At 42.3% G+C, this 19208-nt stretch overlaps 1 protein-coding gene across 1 annotated transcript in view; it reads right to left on the reverse strand.

The window, feature by feature from the left end:
- Positions 1-5044: 5044 nt before the first annotated feature.
- LOC128664008 (zinc-binding protein A33) overlaps positions 5045-19208 on the reverse strand; it is a 50837-nt gene continuing 36673 nt past the window's right edge. Inside the window, exons 4-7 of the mRNA XM_053718649.1 lie at positions 9298-9531; positions 9195-9214; positions 6233-6348; positions 5045-6060 (exon numbers count right to left, since the gene is read on the reverse strand). Coding sequence (XP_053574624.1) covers positions 5510-6060; positions 6233-6348; positions 9195-9214; positions 9298-9531 — 921 coding nt within the window. The 3' untranslated portion in view covers positions 5045-5509. The remainder of the gene's footprint in view (positions 6061-6232; positions 6349-9194; positions 9215-9297; positions 9532-19208) is intronic.

Below are 19208 nucleotides of genomic sequence, written 5' to 3' on the forward strand. Positions count from 1 at the left end.
ATGCAAAGGTTCAAACGGAACCCCTTGAAGAACTGAAAGAACTAAATTTAGACTCCATGGAGGAGACACAGGTCTATAGACAGGCTTGATTCTAACTAAGGCCTGAACGAGTGGTACAGCTGCTAGACGCTTGTGTAACAGAATAGACAAAGCAGATATCTGTCCCTTTAAGGAACTAGCTGACAAACCTTTCTCCAACCCTTCTTGGAGAAAAGACAATATCCTTGGAATCCTAACTTTACTCCACGAGTAACCCTTGGATTCACACTAACAAAGATATTTCCGCCATATCTTGTGGTAAATTTTCCTAGTGACAGGCTTTCTGGCCTGTATCAGAGTATCTATAACTGAATCAGAGAAACCCCGCTTAGCTAGGATTAAGCGTTCAATCTCCAAGCAGTCAGCTGCAGAGAAACTAGATTTGGATGCTTGAAAGGACCTTGGAGTAAAAGATCCTGCCTCGATGGCAGTTTCCATGGTGGGACCGATGACATGTCCACTAGGTCTGCATACCAAGTCCTGCGTGGCCACGCAGGCGCTATCAGAATTACTGAAGCCCTCTCCTGTTTGATTCTGGCTATCAGCTGAGGTAGAAGAGCAAACGGCGGAAAGACATAAGCTAGACTGAATGACCAAGGCGCTATCAATGCATCTATCAATGCCGCCTTGGGATCCCTGGATCTGGATCGGTAAAGGGGAAGTTTGGTGTTCTAACGGGAAGCCATCAGGTCCAACTCTGGAATGCCCCAAAGCCGAGTTAGTTGAGCAAAAACCTCCGGGTGGAGTTCCCACTCCCCCGGATGAAAAGTCTGACGACTTAGAAAATCCGCCTCCCAGTTGTCTACTCCTGGGATGTGAATTGCAGATAGATGGCAGGAGTGATCCTCCGCCCATTTGATAATCTTGGATACTTCCTTCATCGCCAGGGAACTCTTTGTTCTCCCCTGATGATTGATATACGCTACAGTCGTGATGTTGTCCGACTGAAATCTGATGAATTTGGCCTCTGCTAGTTGAAGCCACACCTGGAGCGTATTGAATATCGCTCTCAGCTCCAAAATGTTTATCGGGAGAAGAGATTCTTCCCGAGACCAAAGTCCCTGAGTCTTTAGGGAGTTCCAGACCGCCCCCCAGCCTATCAGACTGGCATCGGTCGTGACAATGATCCATTCCGGTCTGCGGAAACTCAGCCCCTGAGGCAGGTGATCCTGAGACAACCACCAGAGAAGAGAGTCTCTGGTCCTTTGGTTCATTTGAATCTGAGGAGATAAATCTGTGTAATCTCCATTCCACTGTTTGAGCATGCACAGTTGCAGTGGTCTGAGATGGATTTGGGCGAAAGGGACCACGTCCATCACCGCTACCATTAACCCAATTACTTCCATGCACTGAGCCATGGAAGGCCGAGGAATGGAATGAAGAACTCGGCAAGTATTCAACAGTTTTGACTTCCTGACCTCTCTCAGAAAGATTTTCATTTCTACCGAGTCTATTAATGTTCCCAGAAAGGGAACCCTTGTGGGCAGGGACAGAGAACTCTTTTCTACATTCACCTTCCACCTGTGAGACCTTAGAAAGGCCAGAACGATGTCCGTATGAGCCTTGGCTCTGTGAAAGGACGACGCCTGTATTAGGATGTCATCTAGATAAGGTGCTACTGCAATGCCCCGCGGTCTTAGTACCGCCAGAAGGGACCCTAGAACCTTTGTGAAAATTCTGGGAGCAGTGGCCACGAACTGGTAATGATTGTCCAGAAAGGCGAACCTTAGGAACTGATGGTGATCTTTGTGGATAGGAATATGTAGGTACGCGTCCTTTAGATCCACGGTAGTCCTATATTGACCTTCCTGGATCATTGGCAAGATTGTCCGAATGGTTTCCATCTTGAAAGAGGGAACTCTGAGGAATTTGTTTAGAATCTTTAGATCCATTATTGGCCTGAAAGTTCCTTCCTTTTTGGGAACTACGAATAGATTTGAGTAAAAGCCCAGTCCTTGCTCTGCAATTGGAACTGGGTGTATCACTCCCATTTTTAGAAGATCTTCTACACAGCGTAAGAACGCCTGTTTCTTTGTTTAGTCTGAAGACAAACGAGAAATGGGGAACCTTCCCCTTGGGGGAGAATCCTTGAATTCTAGAAGGTACCCCTGAGCAACTATTTCTAATGCCCAGGGGTCAGGAACATCTCTTGCCCAAGCCTGAGCGAAGAGAGAAAGTCTGCCCCCCACTAGATCCGATCCCGGATCGGGGGCTACCCCTTCATGCTGTCTTGGTAGCAGGAGCAGGCTTCTTGGCCTGTTTACCCTTATTCCAGCCCTGCAAGGGTTTCCAGGTTGCTTTGGGCTGGGAAGCGTTATCTTGCTTTGCGGCAGCAGAGGTTGTAGCAGGTCCGCTCCTGAAGTTGCGAAAGGAGCGAAAATTAGCCTTGTTTTTGGCCTTGAATGGCCTATCTTGTGGAAGGGCATGGCCCTTGCCTCCAGTGATATCTGAAATAATTTCTTTCAGCTCTTGGCCGAAAAGGGTTTTCCCCTTGAAGGTAATGTTTAACAGTTTTGTCTTGGACGACACATCCGCCGACCACGATTTGAGACAAAGTGCTCGTCGCGCCATGACGGCAAAACCAGAGGTTTTCGCCGCTAATTTAGCCGATTGGAGCGCGGCATCAGTGATAAAAGAATTAGCCAGTTTTAAAGCGTGAATTCTATCCATGACCTCATCGTATGAAGTCTCTCTCTGGAGCAACTCCTCCAGAGCCTCGAACCAAAAGGCCGCTGCAGTAGTTACAGGGATAATGCAGGCAATTGGTTGAAGCAGAAAACCTTGCTGAACAAAAATTTTCTTTAGCAAGCCCTCCAATTTTTTATCCATAGGATCTTTGAAAGCACAACTGTCCTCTATTGGTATAGTTGTACGCTTAGCCAATGTTGAAACAGCCCCCTCTACCTTAGGGACCGTCTGCCACGCGTCCCTCCTGGGGTCATTTATGGGGAACATTTTCTTAAAGATAGGTGGGGGAACAAAGGGTACACCTGGTCTCTCCCACTCCCTAGTCACAATATCCGCCACCCTTTTTGGAATCTGAAATGCCTCAGTGTATACAGGGACCTCTAAATATCTGTCCATTTTACACAATTTTTCAGGGACCACCATGGGGTCACAATCGTCCAGCGTAGCCAAAACCTCCTTAAGCAGTAAGCGGAGGTGTTCCAGCTTAAATTTAAACGCTAAGGAATCTGACTCTGCCTGCTGAGAAAACTTTCCCTGTGCCAGAAATTTCTCCCTCAGAAAGCCCTTCCCTCACTGCTACCTCTGAGTTTTGTGAGGGTGCTACAGATACATTATCCAAAGCTTCAGATTGCTCATCCTCTATGTTTAAAACTGAGCTATTGCGCTTTCTTGGAAAAACTGGCAGTTTGGATAAAAAAGCTGCAAGGGAATTATCCATTACTGCCGCTAATTGCTGTAAGGTAACAGGGTTCAATGTGCTAGAGGTATTAGGCATCGCTTGCGCGGGCGTAACTGGTGTAAACACTTGGGGGGAGGAAGGAGGACTATCCTCATTACCCTCCGTTAAAGAATCATCTTGGGCAGCATTTTGTATTGTCACTGGATGATCTTTAAAATGTTTAGATGTTTGTGCACACTTTAAACATAAGTGCAATGGGGGTATTGCCATGGCTTTTGAACATAAAGAACAAGGTCTATCTGGAGACTCAGACATGTTTGACAGACTCAGAAAACACTAAAATTTTGAAAAAACGTTACTGTCTCTTTAAATAATAAAAAGGCACACACTTTTGCACCACATGATCCTCATGCCTTGAAATGATTGCACAAAAGTTTTCAAATCGTTTAACCCCTTAATGCCCAAACCGGAGCAAAATGAGTAAAAAAACTGTTTAACCCACTACAGTACTCTGCCACAGTCTTTGCCATGGCTTTACCTTCCTTTAGGGTTGTTTGCAGTTGTAAATGAAGCCTCCCTGAAGTCCTCCTGTACTCTAAAGGCTCTGGACATGAAGCTGCGTGGAGCTGTGTTCCAAATTAACTGCGCAATTGAGGCGCGAAAATGAGGCCTCCTCCATCTCACTCTAGAGATATGGGGCCTTTCTGAGTCAAAATAGCTGTCTATTACAATGCCAGGCGTAAAAAATACCCCAAAAAGTGTTTGCAAACGCTTAAAAAAGTTTAATAACATCAGATTACCCTAATAAAGGAATCGATTAGCCCATCAAAGTGTCTGTCAGTAATAAGCCCTTAAGTGAAGCCCTCTTTCTGTACTGTGTCTTAGAAAATGGCTTACCTCCCTCATGGGATAACTGTCAGTTTTCTAGCACTACCAGGTCTTGTTAGAAAATATGACTGCAACATACCTCAAGCAGAATAAGCCTGCAACTGTTCCCCCCAACTGAAGTTCTCCTGTACTCAACAGTCCTGCGTGGGAACAGCAATGGATTTTAGTTACAACATGCTAAAATCTTTTTCCTCTCAGCAGAATCTTCATCACTTTCTGCTGCAGAGTAAATAGTACAAACCGGCACTATTTTAAAATAACAAACTCTTGATTGAAGAAGTAAAACTACAAATCTAACACCACATACTCTTTACCATCCCCGTGGAGATGCTACTAGTTAGAGCGGCAAAGAGAATGACTGGGGGGGCGGAGCCTGAGGGGAGCTATATGGACAGCTTTGCTGTGTGCTCTCTTTGCCATTTCCTGTAGGGAATGAGAATATCCCACAAGTAAGGATGAATCCGTGGACTGAATACACCAAGTAAGAGAAAGTATAGTTAATGGTGGGAATTGAAACGTTTCTCTTCACATGGCTTTCACCTCTTAATGAACAGACCACTATGGGCTTGATTTATCAAGCAAGGGCGGACAGGGGCGTACATATTCACCCCAGCTTTACTCTGGCGGGCAGCAAATACCCCAAATGTTTTCAAGTTTGTCAAAAACAAAATCTTAAAAATGTAAGGGTGGGTTGCATTGGAATCCATGTCACAGCTGCATCAACGCAAGTGAATGCAAAGAACAAGTAAGTGAAGCAAATATAAATTTTATTATGAATAAATAAATCATATCAGTATGAGAACACTAATAACTTAATTACATTTAAAAAGTACAATAAACATTTTTGCCCACAGAATAAGGAATAGCCAGAAACATGAACCATTTTTATTACACTACTTGTGATTGTGAAGATCCAAAGAACTTAGACACCCTATTCCCAGAACCCTTAAGCTTCTTAAACATGGAAATCTGAAAAAGAAATGTCAAAACAGAATTTGGGAGCAAAAATGTAAAATATCTGGATATGTCTAAATATAAATTGCTAATTAAAAAAAATAAAATCATTCCATGGAAGATTTCATTAAACTTATTTACATAAAGACGAGAGCAATTTGCGGTACCATTGAGAAATGTAATTACAGAGGAGACCAAGTTGATTTTGATATAAAATCGATCAGGGATTTTACCAGTCATCTGTTATAATATTAGCACTGATCATATATTTAGGAGATTTATCCTCATTGGTTCTGAGTTTTTTTGTCCATCTCTAAAACAAGTGCTGAAGAAAGGATAGAAACAGTCTGCATCAATACCCCTGTATGTGTACAAATGAGTCATGTTGTCAGCATTGAAAAATGAAACTTGCTCCTCACCACAATCCAAATAAACTCCAATCTTTTTTAAAGGCGTATCTACATGAAGAGGTGTCCAGGGACAAGATGCAGCCCAATATTGCTGATAACCCCGCAGACGAATGGCCCAGTAGCCATTCTCTGGGGACAACTTGACACGGATTTTACGATTCACAGTACTAGAAGCTAACCCCACATCCCATTTTGTCTTATTGCCCACCCAGATCTCCCAGTAGTGACGTCCACTGCTGAAGCTTTGCGATGCCAATACATTGATGCTCTGCAAGTAACGATGGGACATGTCGGCACTGGGAATAGAGGTAGGTCTCTCGCTCTCCATTACACTCCTAAAGTCATGAGAGAATATAAGGCTTGGGTGAGCGGAGGCAGGGTCAAAGGTCAGAGGTGCTGGGACTAAGGAAAAATATATATAAAATTATGCATTAGCAACTGATCCAGGATATGCTTTATTTTAGTGATCATGCTTACATAAAATCTACCAGTAGAAAACAGGTGAAAAACCAAAAAACAGTTAAAATTAGTACAGTTACACTGAGTTCTGCTACGAAAGAGTGTTACAACTCACCAGGGTGAATGGATTTAAGCATTCTGCGCCACACCATGTACTGAACTGGACCCTTGCATGCGCTGTCAAACATGTCAGGGTTTAACAGGACTGAAGAGTCTATACTCAAAGGCTTCCTAAAGTAAGAGATACAGAAGAGTTAGACTTTGGCCAACTAGTAGTGGCTGATAAAATGAGGGTGGGGCAAAACTGCCAGCAGAAAATATACGAGACATAAAGCTCCATTTATCAATATGTTGGCAGACATCAACTGCAAATTGTAATGTTCGTACAATGGTTTAAAAAAAAATACCATCCCACTTTCTAAACCATCAGATTTTTTTAAAATGCAATGCAGAGCATTTTGTAGGTTTTCTCCAAAACTGAACCTATTCCAATCCATTTGGTAACCATATTTATCACAATTATTTTACATCCGTTTGTGGCACAAAGCAGTAATTCCAATAAAGGAAACACCCCTTGTGCAGCTTTTTGCAGGATTATTGGACTTCTCAATTTCACACCTTGGGCCTGTTGAAAATATATTTTTGCCTATTTTACTGAACGGTTTGCCCAGCTTTATTCACTGTTTACAAGAACACTCAGCTCATACTAATAAACTGCTATGATACACTCAATTTAATAAGTTAAAATTATGAAAGGAACATAAAGTGCAAAAATAAAATGCTTTAATTTGTGCATTATATGCAAGCAACCGAGCAATAGTAAAATTCTCTGTGTGTTTAAACCCTGCAAATTGGTTAAACACATCATTCAAGTCGGCTCCAGAGCAGTAATGCACTGCTGGGATATCCATGCACACAGATGAGCAATGACAAGAGTACAACCACCAATCAGCAGCTAGATTCCAGTGGTGTATTGTTGCTCCTGAGCCTACCTAGGTATGCTTTTCAACAATGCATACCAAGAGAAAGTAAACAACATAACAGAAATAAACTGAAAAGTCTCTTAAAAATTGCATTCTCTATCTGAACCGTGAAAGCATTTTTATTTTTTATTTTTTACGCATAGTATAATCATTGGTGTGGCCATGTTGAAATCTTTCACTTCATTCCAGTGCTGAAGTGTTTGCACGTGTGCAGCAGTGTAACATTGGTTCCATAGTGTCCCTTTAAACATGTAACTTATGCAATTGCAGAAAACTTAAGAAAATTATTAATTGCCCGGCCATAACAGATTAGGAAAGTCATCATCAGTATTGAATTATTTAGCTGCCTAGTTTTATTTTGACAGCGTATGTATTGCTTTTGGGAAGGTCTGTGGAAAGCCTTGCAATAAAAAAAAAAAAAAAAAAAAAAAAAAAAACAAAAAAAAAAACAGATTTGAAAGGCCTCTGATATTAGTGTTTGCTACAGGGTTTACTCATTCAAATAACAGCTTTCTTAAAAGGGACACTGAACCCAATTTTTTTCTTTCGTGATTCAGATAGAGCATGCAATTTTAAGCATCTTTCTAATTTACTACGATTATCAACTTTTCTTTGTTCACTTGTTATCTTTATTTGAAAAAGAAGGCATCTAAGCTTCTTTTTTGGTTCATAACTATGGACATCACTTTTTTATTGGTAGATGAATGTATCCACCAATCAGCAAGAATAACCCAGGTTATTCACCAAAAATGGGCCGGCATCTAAACTTACATTGCAAATAAAGATACCAAGAGAATGAAGAAAATTTGATATGAGTAAATTAGAAAGTTGCTTAAAATTGCATGCTCTGTCTGAATCACAAAATAAAAAATTAGGGTTTAGTGTCCCTTTAAGGATTGGAATAACTGAAATGGACATGAAACCCTCTCTTTCATGATTCAGATAGAGCATACAATTTTAAACAACTGTCCAATTGACTTTTTGCTTTGTACTCTTGGTATCCTTGGTTGAAAAGCATATCTGGGTAGATAGGCAGATGTGATAGCCGAGCCATTTTCAACACTGTGGCAAGTTATTAAAGACACACTGGACCCAATTTTTTTCTTTCATGATTCAGATAGAGCATGCAATTTTAAGCAACTTTCTAATTTCCTCCTATTAATTTTTCTTCGTTCTCTTGCTATCTTTATTTAAAAAAAAAAAATAAGGCATCTAAGCTTTTTTTGGTTCAGGACTCTGGACAGCACTTTTATTGGTGGATGAATTTAGCCACCAATCAGCATGGACAACCCAGGTTGGGCCGGCATCTAAACTTACATTCTTGCATTTCAAATAAAGATAGCATGCTGTATCTGAATCACGAAAGAAAATAAATTGGGTTCAGTGTCCCTTTAAGAGATAAAAAAAAAAAAAAAAAAAATAGTTGAATAGAAGATAAATGACAGTGACATTCAGTGTAGCCTAGAGAGGAGACATTTCAGCATTGCCACAACAGACTCCGTCCCTTGGGTAATGCTGCATTACTTAATGCCCTGGGAAAAGCTAAGTGTTCAGCCTTTTTTTATATTTTTGCATTTTGTGAGTTTGCCTTTGTGATATGGGAGTTGCAAGTTCACAATCTCAGTCAGCTTTAATGAAACTGGCAGCTCAGGCAACTGGAACAATTAAACATTTAAGTGGCAAAGTATTCTCTGCAAAAATAATAAAAACAATATGGGAATAAGCTTTGTTGTAGAGAAAAGTACTCAAGCAAGCAGCAGTATTTAAAGAAGCTACAGTAACACCCTTTCAAATGGGCTGGGTTCTCTTTCCCACCCCCACTGTAAGGTTCATATCTACTACTGCCTTTTGCTTACATATTTATACAGCCAATACTGGAGTACTGACATCTTCAGTATAGGTGGTGGATTTAACAGGCAAATGCAGCTATTTCAAATGACAAATCAGTAAAGGAGTTTCTTGTAAACAATATAATACACTATAGCTGACAAAAAGATCACTGGAAACATTAAAAGAAGAAACAAATTTAGAGCACAATGTCTAAGACACATTAAATAATCACTCCTTTAAGAGCGCAAAAAAAAAACAACTTACCATTTCTTTACTGCTTCAGCCTGAAATTAAAAAGTAAAACAAAATAAATATGTTTTCTTTTTTATTTTATAACCTCTCATAAGTTGACTTTTCCTTTAAATACCTCCACAAAGAAGGAATCTCCAGTCTTTTTCTGTGTCCTATAGATTGAGACCATTTCCTCAGACAGATCGCTAATCTGCTTCTCCAGTTTCTGCACCACATCCTGCAGCAAGCTCACTGCATCTCTCTCTTCCTCCTGTACCACAGACAGCATTGCTTTCTCTTCCTTAGCTAAAATCTCACGTAGGTGCTTGAACTCGTCTGCAATGTGTTGGCAGATTTCCTTGCCAGTTTCCTGTAATTAAAAACAATCACTATCAGCAAAGATTAAAAAGGTGTCTAACAAAGTAAAGGGATGACATTAAAAACACAGTAAAATTACTATTTTTATCAAAATTTATTTTGTTCTCTTTGTAGCCTCTGTTGAAACAATGCTTCCTTCCATGAACACTGACATCAGTGCTTGCAACAATGTAGAAGTTAGTTACAAACATTGCTTCGTTAGACACTATCCATATTATTTTAGTTTTACATATTTAAATTTAACATTTTAGTACCTGTTTTTGCCACCACTACTGGGCTGCAGCCGATTCTTATTTACATAGCTTTTCTTAAAATATAAATACTTTTTATTCTCTTAAGTATAGGCAAAGGAGCTATTTGTACACACAATTAATACACACCAGCAGGTAAAATGGCAGATTGGTAACTTATTAAAAAGGGGAGAACATTTTGCAGTACAACGTTCCTTTAAAATTACAGGACTGTTGAAAACAACACTATATCTGTGGGCGGAGTGGGAGGCTGAGGAAACTGGCTATTTAGAATTTCTATTAGTATTTTATGCTGCTGCAAAATAGGTGCAGATTATTCACATGTGGTTATAAAGTCTGTTATTTTACAGACATACAAGTGCAAAAAATAAAATGTTCTAAAACGTTGGATATATGAAAGCAATAATGCAACATGCTCTGTGTTTACCCCCCTGCAAGAGGATTAAAGGGACAGTCTACACCAGAAGTTTTGTTTAAAAAGATAGATAATCCCTTTATTACCCATTTCCCAGTTTTGCATAAGTTATATTAATAAACTTTTTACCTCTGTGATTACCTTGTATCTAAGCCTCTGCAGACTGCCCCCTTATTTCAGCTCTTGACAAACTTGCATTTTAGCCAATCAGTGCTGACTCCTAAGTAACTCCAGTGTGCCTTATTGATAACATTCTGCTCACACATGTGAACTTATGCCTTCTAGTTGTGGAAAAAACACAATTTATGCTTACCTGATAAATTTATTTCTCTTGTGGTGTATCCAGTCCACGGATCATCCATTACTTGTGAGATATTCTCATTCCCAACAGGAAGTTGCAAGAGGACACCCACAGCAGAGCTGTTATATAGCTCCTCCCCTAACTGCCATATCCAGTCATTCGACCGAAAACACGCAGAGAAAGGAGAAACCATAGGGTGCAGTGGTAACTGTAGTTTAAATGAAAAAAATTACCTGCCTTAAAATGACAGGGCGGGCCGTGGACTGGATACACCACAAGAGAAATAAATTTATCAGGTAAGCATAAATTGTGTTTTCTCTTGTAAGGTGTATCCAGTCCACGGATTATCCATTACTTGTGGGATACCAATACCAAAGCTAAAGTACACGGATGAAGGGAGGGACAAGGCAGGTACTTAAATGGAAGGTACCACTGCCTGTAAAAACTTTCTCCCAAAAATAGCCTCCGAAGAAGCAAAAGTATCAAATTTGTAGAATTTTGAAAGAGTATGAAGCGAAGACCAAGTCGCCGCCTTGCAAATCTGTTCAACAGAAGCCTAATTTTTAAAGGCCCAAGTGGAAGCCACAGCTCTAGTAGAATGAGCTGTAATCCTTTCAGGAGGCTGCTGTCCAGCAGTCTCATAGGCTAAGCGGATTATACTTCTTAGCCAAAAAGAAAGAAGTTGCTGAAGCCTTTTGACCTCTCCTCTGTCCAGAGTAGACAACAAACAAAGCAGATGTTTGCCGAAAATCTTTAGTAGCTTGTAAGTAAAACTTCAAAGCACGAACCACGTCCAGATTGTGTAATAGACGTTCCTTCTTTGAAGAAGGATTAGGACACAAGGATGGAACAACAATCTCTTGATTGATATTCTTGTTAGATACCACCTTAGGTATAAACCCAGGTTTGGTACGCAGGACTACCTTATCCGAATGGAAAATCAGATAAGGAGAATCACATTGTAAGGCAGATAACTCGGAGACTCTACGAGCCGAGGAAATAGCTACCAAAAAAAGAACCTTCCAAGATAAAAGTTTGATATCTATGGAATGAAGAGGTTCAAAAAGAACTCCTTGAAGAACCTTAAGAACCAAGTTTAAGCTCCATGGAGGAGCAACCGGTTTAAACACAGGCTTGATTCTAACTAAAGCCTGAACGTCTGGAACATCTGCCAGATGCTTGTGCAAAAGAATAGGCAGGGCAGAAATCTGTCCCTTTAAGGAACTAGCTGACAATCCCTTTTTCCAAACCTTCTTGGAGATAATATCCTGGGAATCCTGACCTTACTCCATGAGTAACCCTTGGATTCACACCAATAAAGATATTTACGCCATATCTTATGATAATTTTTCCTGGTTACAGGCTTTCGTGCCTGTATTAAGGTATCAATGACTGACTCGGAGAAGCCACGCTTTGATAAAATCAAGCGTTCAATCTCCATGCAGTCAGTCTCAGAGAGATTAGATTTGGATGGTGGAAAGGACCCTGAAGAAGAAGGTCCTGTCTCAGAGGCAGAGTCCATGGTGGAAAGGATGACATGTCCACTAGATCTGCATACCAGGTCCTGCGTGGCCATGCAGGCGCTATTAAAATCACCGATGCTCTCTCCTGCTTGATCTTGGCAATCAGTCGAGGGAGGAGAGGAAACGGTGGAAACACATAAGCCAGGTTGAAGAACCAGGGCGTTGCTAGAGCATCTATCAGTGTCGCCTTGGGATCCCTGGACCTGGATCCGTAACAAGGAAGCTTGGCGTTCTGTCGAGACGCCATGAGATCCAGTTCTGGTTTGCCCCAACGATGAATCAATTGTGCGAACACCTCCGGATGGAGTTCCCCCTCCCCCGGATGAAAAGTCTGTTGACTTAGAAAATCCGCCTCCCAGTTCTCTACACCTGGGATATGGATAGCTGATAGGTGGCAAGAGTGAATTTCTGCCCAATGAATTATCCTCGAGACTTCTAACATCGCTAAGGAACTTCTTGTTCACCCTTGATGATTGATGTAAGCCACAGTCGTGATGTTGTCCGACTGAAATCTGATGTACCTCAGAGTTGCTAACTGAGGCCAAGCCTGAAGAGCATTGAATATCGCTCTCAGTTCCAGAATAGTTATTGGAAGAAGTGTCTCCTCCTGAGTCCACGATCCCTGAGCTTTCAGGGAGTTCCAGACTGCACCCCAACCTAGAAGGCTGGCATCTGTTGTTACAATTGTCCAATCTGGCCTGCGAAAGGTCATACCTTTGGACAGATGGACCCGAGATAGCCACCAGAGAAGAGAATCCCTGGTCTCTTGATCCAGATTTAGTTGAGGGGACAAATCTGTGTAATCCCCGTTCCACTGACTGAGCATGCATAGTTGCAGCGGTCTGAGATGTAAGCGTGCAAACGGCACTATGTCCATTGCCGCTACCATTAAGCCGATTACTTCCATGCACTGAGCCACCGAAAGGCGTGGAATGGAATGAAGAACACGGCAGGAATTTAGAAGGTTTGATAACCTGGACTCCGTCAGGTAAATTTTCATTTCTATAGAATCTATCAGTCCCTAGGAAGGAAACTCTCGTGAGTGGGGATAGAGAACTCTTTTCCTTGTTCACTTTCCACCCATGCGACCTCAGAAATGCCAGTACTATGTCCGTATGAGACTTGGCAATTTGGAAGATTGACGCCTGTATCAGGATGTCATCTAAATAAGGGGCCACTGATATATACCCCGCGGCCTTAGGACCGCCAGAAGCGACCCTAGAACCTTCGTGAAGATTCTTGGGGCTGTAGCTAATTCAAAAGGATGGTACGAATAGTTTCCATCTTGAATGATGGAACTCTGAGGAATTTGTTTAAGATCTTTAGATCCAAAATTGGTCTGAAGGTTCCCTCTTTATTGGGAACCACAAACAGATTTGAGTAAAAACCCTGTCCCTGTTCCTCCTTTGGAACTGGATGGATCACTCCCATAACTAGGAGGTCTTGTACACAGTGAAAGAATGCCTCTCTCTTTATCTGGTTTGCAGATAATTGTGAAAGGTGAAATCTCCCTTTTGGGGGGGAAGCTTTGAAGTCCAGAAGATATCCCTGGGATATAATTTCCAACGCCCAGGGATCCTGAACATCTCTTGCCCGCGCCTGAGCGAAGAGTGAGAGTCTGCCCCCTACTAGATCTGTTACCGGATAGGGGGCCGTTCCTTCATGCTGTCTTAGAGGCAGCAGCAGGCTTTTTGGCCTGCTTACCTTTGTTCCAGGTCTGGTTTGGCCTCCAGACCGTCTTGGACTGAGCAAAAGTTCCTTCTTGTTTTGCATTAGAGGAAGTTGATGCCTTATTTGCCTTGAAGTTTCGAAAGGTACGAAAATTTGGCCCTTGATTTTTACCTGTCCTGAGGAAGGGCATGACCTTTTCCTCCAGTGATATCAGCAATAATCTCCTTCAAACCAGGCCCAAATAGGGTCTGCCCCTTGAAGGGAATGTTAAGCAGCTTATATTCTGAAGTCACGTCAGCTGACCATGATTTAAGCCACAGCGCCCTACGCGCCTGTATAGCAAAACCAGAATTCTTAGCCGTTTGTTTAGTCAAATGAACAATGGCATCAGAAACAAAAGAATTGGCTAGCTTAAGTGCTCTAAGTTTGCCAAGTATGTCATCCAATGGAGTCGCTACCTGTAAAGCCTCTTCCAGAGACTCAAACCAGAACGCCGCAGCAGCAGTGACAGGAGCAATGCATGCAAGGGGCTGTAGGATAAAACCTTGTTGAATAAACATTTTCTTAAGGTAACCTAATTTTTTATCCATTGGATCTGAAAAAGCACAACTGTCCTCGACAGGGATAGTAGTACGCTTTGCAAGAGTAGAAACTGCTCCCTCCACCTTAGGGACTGTCTGCCATAAGTCCCGTGTGGTGGCGTCTATAGGAAACATTTTTCTAAAAATAGGAAGTGGAGAGAACGGCACACCTGGCCTATCCCATTCCTTAGTAATAATTTCTGTAAACCTTTTAGGTATTGGAAAAACATCAGTACACACCGGCACTGCAAAGTATTTATCCAGTCTACACAATTTCTCTGGCACTGCAATTGTGTCACAGTCATTCAGAGCAGCTAAAACCTCCCTTAGCAATACGCGGAGGTGTTCAAGTTTAAATTTAAATGTAGAAATATCAGAATCAGGTATCTTTCCTGAGTCAGAAATATCGCCCAGACTGAAGCTCTCCTTCCTCAGCTTCTGCATATTGTGAGGCAGTATCAGACATGGTTCTTAAAGCGTCAGTATGCTCTGTATTTCGTCTAACCCCAGAGCTATCTCGCTTACCTCTAAATTCAGGTAGTCTGGCTAATACCGCTGACAGTGTATTATCCATGACTGCCGCCATGTCTTGTAAAGTAATCGCTATGGGCGCCCTAGATGTACTTGGCGCCATTTGAGCGTGAGTCCCTTGAGCGGGAGTCAAAGGATCTAACACGTGGGGAGAGTTAGTCGGCATAACTTCCCCCTCATCAGAATCCTCTGGTGATACATTTTTTAAAGACAGAATATGATCTTTATTGCTTAAAGTGAAATCAGTACATTTGGTACACATTCTAAGAGGGGGTTCCACCATGGCTTTTAAACATAATGAACAAGGAGTTTCCTCTATTTCAGACATGTTTGTACAGACTAACAATGAGACTAGCAAGCTTGAAAAACACTTTAAATCAAGTTAACAAGCAAATATAAAAAACGGTACTGTGCCTTTAAGAGAAACAAATTGTCAGAATTTGAGAAAACAGTGAAAAAAGGCAGTTACACAAACAAAATTTTTACAGTGTGTATAATAAGCTAACAGAGCATTGCACCCACTTGCAAATGGATGATTAACCCCTTAGTTCAAAAAACAGAATTTATGTTTACCTGATAAATTACTTTCTCCAACGGTGTGTCCGGTCCACGGCGTCATCCTTACTTGTGGGATATTCTCTTCCCCAACAGGAAATGGCAAAGAGCCCAGCAAAGCTGGTCACATGATCCCTCCTAGGCTCCGCCTTCCCCAGTCATTCGACCGACGTAAAGGAGGAATATTTGCATAGGAGAAATCATATGATACCGTGGTGACTGTAGTTAAAGAAAATAAATCATCAGACCTGATTAAAAAAACCAGGGCGGGCCGTGGACCGGACACACCGTTGGAGAAAGTAATTTATCAGGTAAACATAAATTCTGTTTTCTCCAACATAGGTGTGTCCGGTCCACGGCGTCATCCTTACTTGTGGGAACCAATACCAAAGCTTTAGGACACGGATGATGGGAGGGAGCAAATCAGGTCACCTAGATGGAAGGCACCACGGCTTGCAAAACCTCTCTCCCAAAAATAGCCTCAGAAGAAGCAAAAGTATCAAATTTGTAAAATTTGGTAAAAGTGTGCAGTGAAGACCAAGTCGCTGCCTTACATATCTGATCAACAGAAGCCTCGTTCTTAAAGGCCCATGTGGAAGCCACGGCCCTAGTGGAATGAGCTGTGATTCTTTCAGGAGGCTGCCGTCCGGCAGTCTCATAAGCCAATCTGATGATGCTTTTAAGCCAAAAAGAGAGGTAGAAGTTGCTTTTTGACCTCTCCTTTTACCAGAATAAACAACAAACAAGGAAGATGTTTGTCTAAAATCCTTTGTAGCATCTAAATAGAATTTTAGAGCACGAACTACATCCAAATTGTGCAACAAACGTTCCTTCTTTGAAACTGGATTCGGACACAAAGAAGGCACGACTATCTCTTGGTTAATGTTTTTGTTAGAAACAACTTTCGGAAGAAAACCAGGTTTAGTACGCAAAACCACCTTATCTGCATGGAACACCAGATAAGGAGGAGAACACTGCAGAGCAGATAACTCTGAAACTCTTCTAGCAGAAGAAATTGCAACCAAAAACAAAACTTTCCAAGATAATAACTTGATATCAACGGAATGTAGGGGTTCAAACGGAACCCCCTGAAGAACTGAAAGAACTAAATTGAGACTCCAAGGAGGAGTCAAAGGTCTGTAAACAGGCTTGATTCTAACCAGAGCCTGAACAAAAGCTTGAACATCTGGCACAGCCGCCAGATTTTTGTGAAGTAAAACAGATAAAGCAGAAATCTGTCCCTTCAAAGAACTTGCAGATAATCCTTTCTCCAAACCTTCTTGAAGAAAGGATAGAATCTTAGGAATTTTTATCTTGTTCCATGGGAATCCTTTAGATTCACACCAACAGATATATTTTTTCCATATTTTATGTTAGATTTTTCTAGTTACAGGCTTTCTGGCCTGAACAAGAGTATCAATGACAGAATCTGAGAACCCTCGCTTTGATAAAATCAAGCGTTCAATCTCCAAGCAGTCAGTTGGAGTGAGGCCAGATTCGGATGTTCGAACGGACCTTGAACAAGAAGGTCCTGTCTCAAAGGTAGCTTCCATGGTGGAGCCGATGACATATTCACCAGGTCTGCATACCAAGTCCTGCGTGGCCACGCAGGAGCTATCAAGATCACCGATGCCCTCTCCTGATTGATCCTGGCTACCAGCCTGGGAATGAGAGGAAACGGTGGGAATACATAAGCTAGGTTGAAGGTCCAAGGTGCTACTAGTGCATCTACTAGAGTCGCCTTGGGATCCCTGGATCTGGACCCGTAGCAAGGAACCTTGAAGTTCTGACGAGAGGCCATCAGATCCATGTCTGGAATGCCCCACAATTGAGTTATTTGGGCAAAGATTTCCGGATGGAGTTCCCACTCCCCCGGATGAAATGTCTGACGACTCAGAAAATCCGCTTCCCAATTTTCCACTCCTGGGATGTGGATTGCAGACAAGTGGCAGGAGTGAGTCTCCGCCCATTGAATGATTTTGGTCACTTCTTCCATCGCCAGGGAACTCCTTGTTCCCCCCTGATGGTTGATATACGCAACAGTCGTCATGTTGTCTGATTGAAACCGTATGAATTTGGCCTTTGCTAGCTGAGGCCAAGCCTTGAGAGCATTGAATATCGCTCTCAGTTCCAGAATGTTTATCGGGAGAAGAGATTCTTCCCGAGACCAAAGACCCTGAGCTTTCAGGGGTTCCCAGACCGCGCCCCAGCCTACCAGACTGGCGTCGGTCGTGACAATGACCCACTCTGGTCTGCGGAAGCTCATCCCCTGTGACAGGTTGTCCAGGGACAGCCACCAACGGAGTGAATCTCTGGTCCTCTGATCTACTTGTATCGTCGGAGACAAATCTGAATAATCCCCATTCCACTGACTGAGCATGCACAGTTGTAATGGTCTCAGATGAATTCGCGCAAAAGGAACTATGTCCATTGCCGCGACCATCAAACCTATTACTTCCATGCACTGTGCTATGGAAGGAAGAAGAACAGAATGAAGTACTTGACAAGAGCTTAGAAGTTTTGATTTTCTGGCCTCTGTCAGAAAAATCCTCATTTCTAAGGAGTCTATTATTGTTCCCAAGAAGGGAACTCTTGTTGACGGAGATAGAGAACTTTTTTCTACGTTCACTTTCCACCCGTGAGATCTGAGAAAGGCCAGGACAATGTCCGTATGAGCCTTTGCTTGTGGTAGGGACGACGCTTGAATCAGTATGTCGTCCAAGTAAGGTACTACTGCAATGCCCCTTGGTCGTAGTACCGCTAGAAGGGACCCTAGTACCTTTGTGAAAATTCTTGGAGCAGTGGCTAATTCCGAATGGAAGTGCCACAAACTGGTAATGCTTGTCCAGAAAGGCGAACCTTAGGAACCGATGATGTTCCTTGTGGATAGGAATATGTAGATACGCATCCTTTAAATCCACCGTGGTCATGAATTGACCTTCCTGGATGGAAGGAAGAATTGTCCGAATGGTTTACATTTTGAACGATGGAACCTTGAGAAACTTGTTTAGGATCTTGAGATCTAAGATTGGTCTGAATGTTCCCTCTTTTTTGGGAACTATAAACAGATTGGAGTAGAATCCCATCCCTTGTTCTCCTAATGGAACAGGATGAATCACTCCCATTTTTAACAGGTCTTCTACACAATGTAAGAATGCCTGTCTTTTTATGTGGTCTGAAGACAATTGAGACCTGTGGAACCTCCCCCTTGAGGGAAGCTCCTTGAATTCCAGAAGATAACCTTGGGAGACTATTTCTAGCGCCCAAGGATCCAGAACATCTCTTGCCCAAGCCTGAGCGAAGAGAGAAAGTCTGCCCCCCACCAGATCCGGTCCCGGATCGGGGGCCAACATCTCATGCTGTCTTGGTAGCAGTGGCAGGTTTCTTGGCCTGCTTACCTTTGTTCCAGCCTTGCATTGGCCTCCAGGCTGGCTTGGTTTGAGAAGTATTACCCTCTTGCTTAGAGGATGTAGCACTTGGGGCTGGTCCGTTTCTGCGAAAGGGAGGAAAATTAGGTTTATTTTTAGCCTTGAAAGACCTATCCTGAGGAAGGGCGTAGCCCTTACCCCCAGTGATATCAGAAATAATCTCTTTCAAGTCAGGGCCAAACAGCGTTTTCCCCTTGAAAGGTATGTTAAGCAATTTGTTCTTGGAAGACGCATCCGCTGACCAAGATTTTAGCCAAAGCGCTCTACGCGCCACAATAGCAAACCCTGAATTTTTCGCCGCTAATCTAGCCAATTGCAAAGTGGCGTCTAAAGTAAAAGAGTTAGCCAATTTGAGAGCATGAATTCTGTCCATAATCTCCTCATAAGAAGAATCTTTATTGAGCGACTTTTCT

The sequence above is a fragment of the Bombina bombina genome, chromosome 6 (assembly GCF_027579735.1).
Source record: "Bombina bombina isolate aBomBom1 chromosome 6, aBomBom1.pri, whole genome shotgun sequence".
In the NCBI taxonomy this organism is placed as follows: domain Eukaryota; kingdom Metazoa; phylum Chordata; class Amphibia; order Anura; family Bombinatoridae; genus Bombina; species Bombina bombina.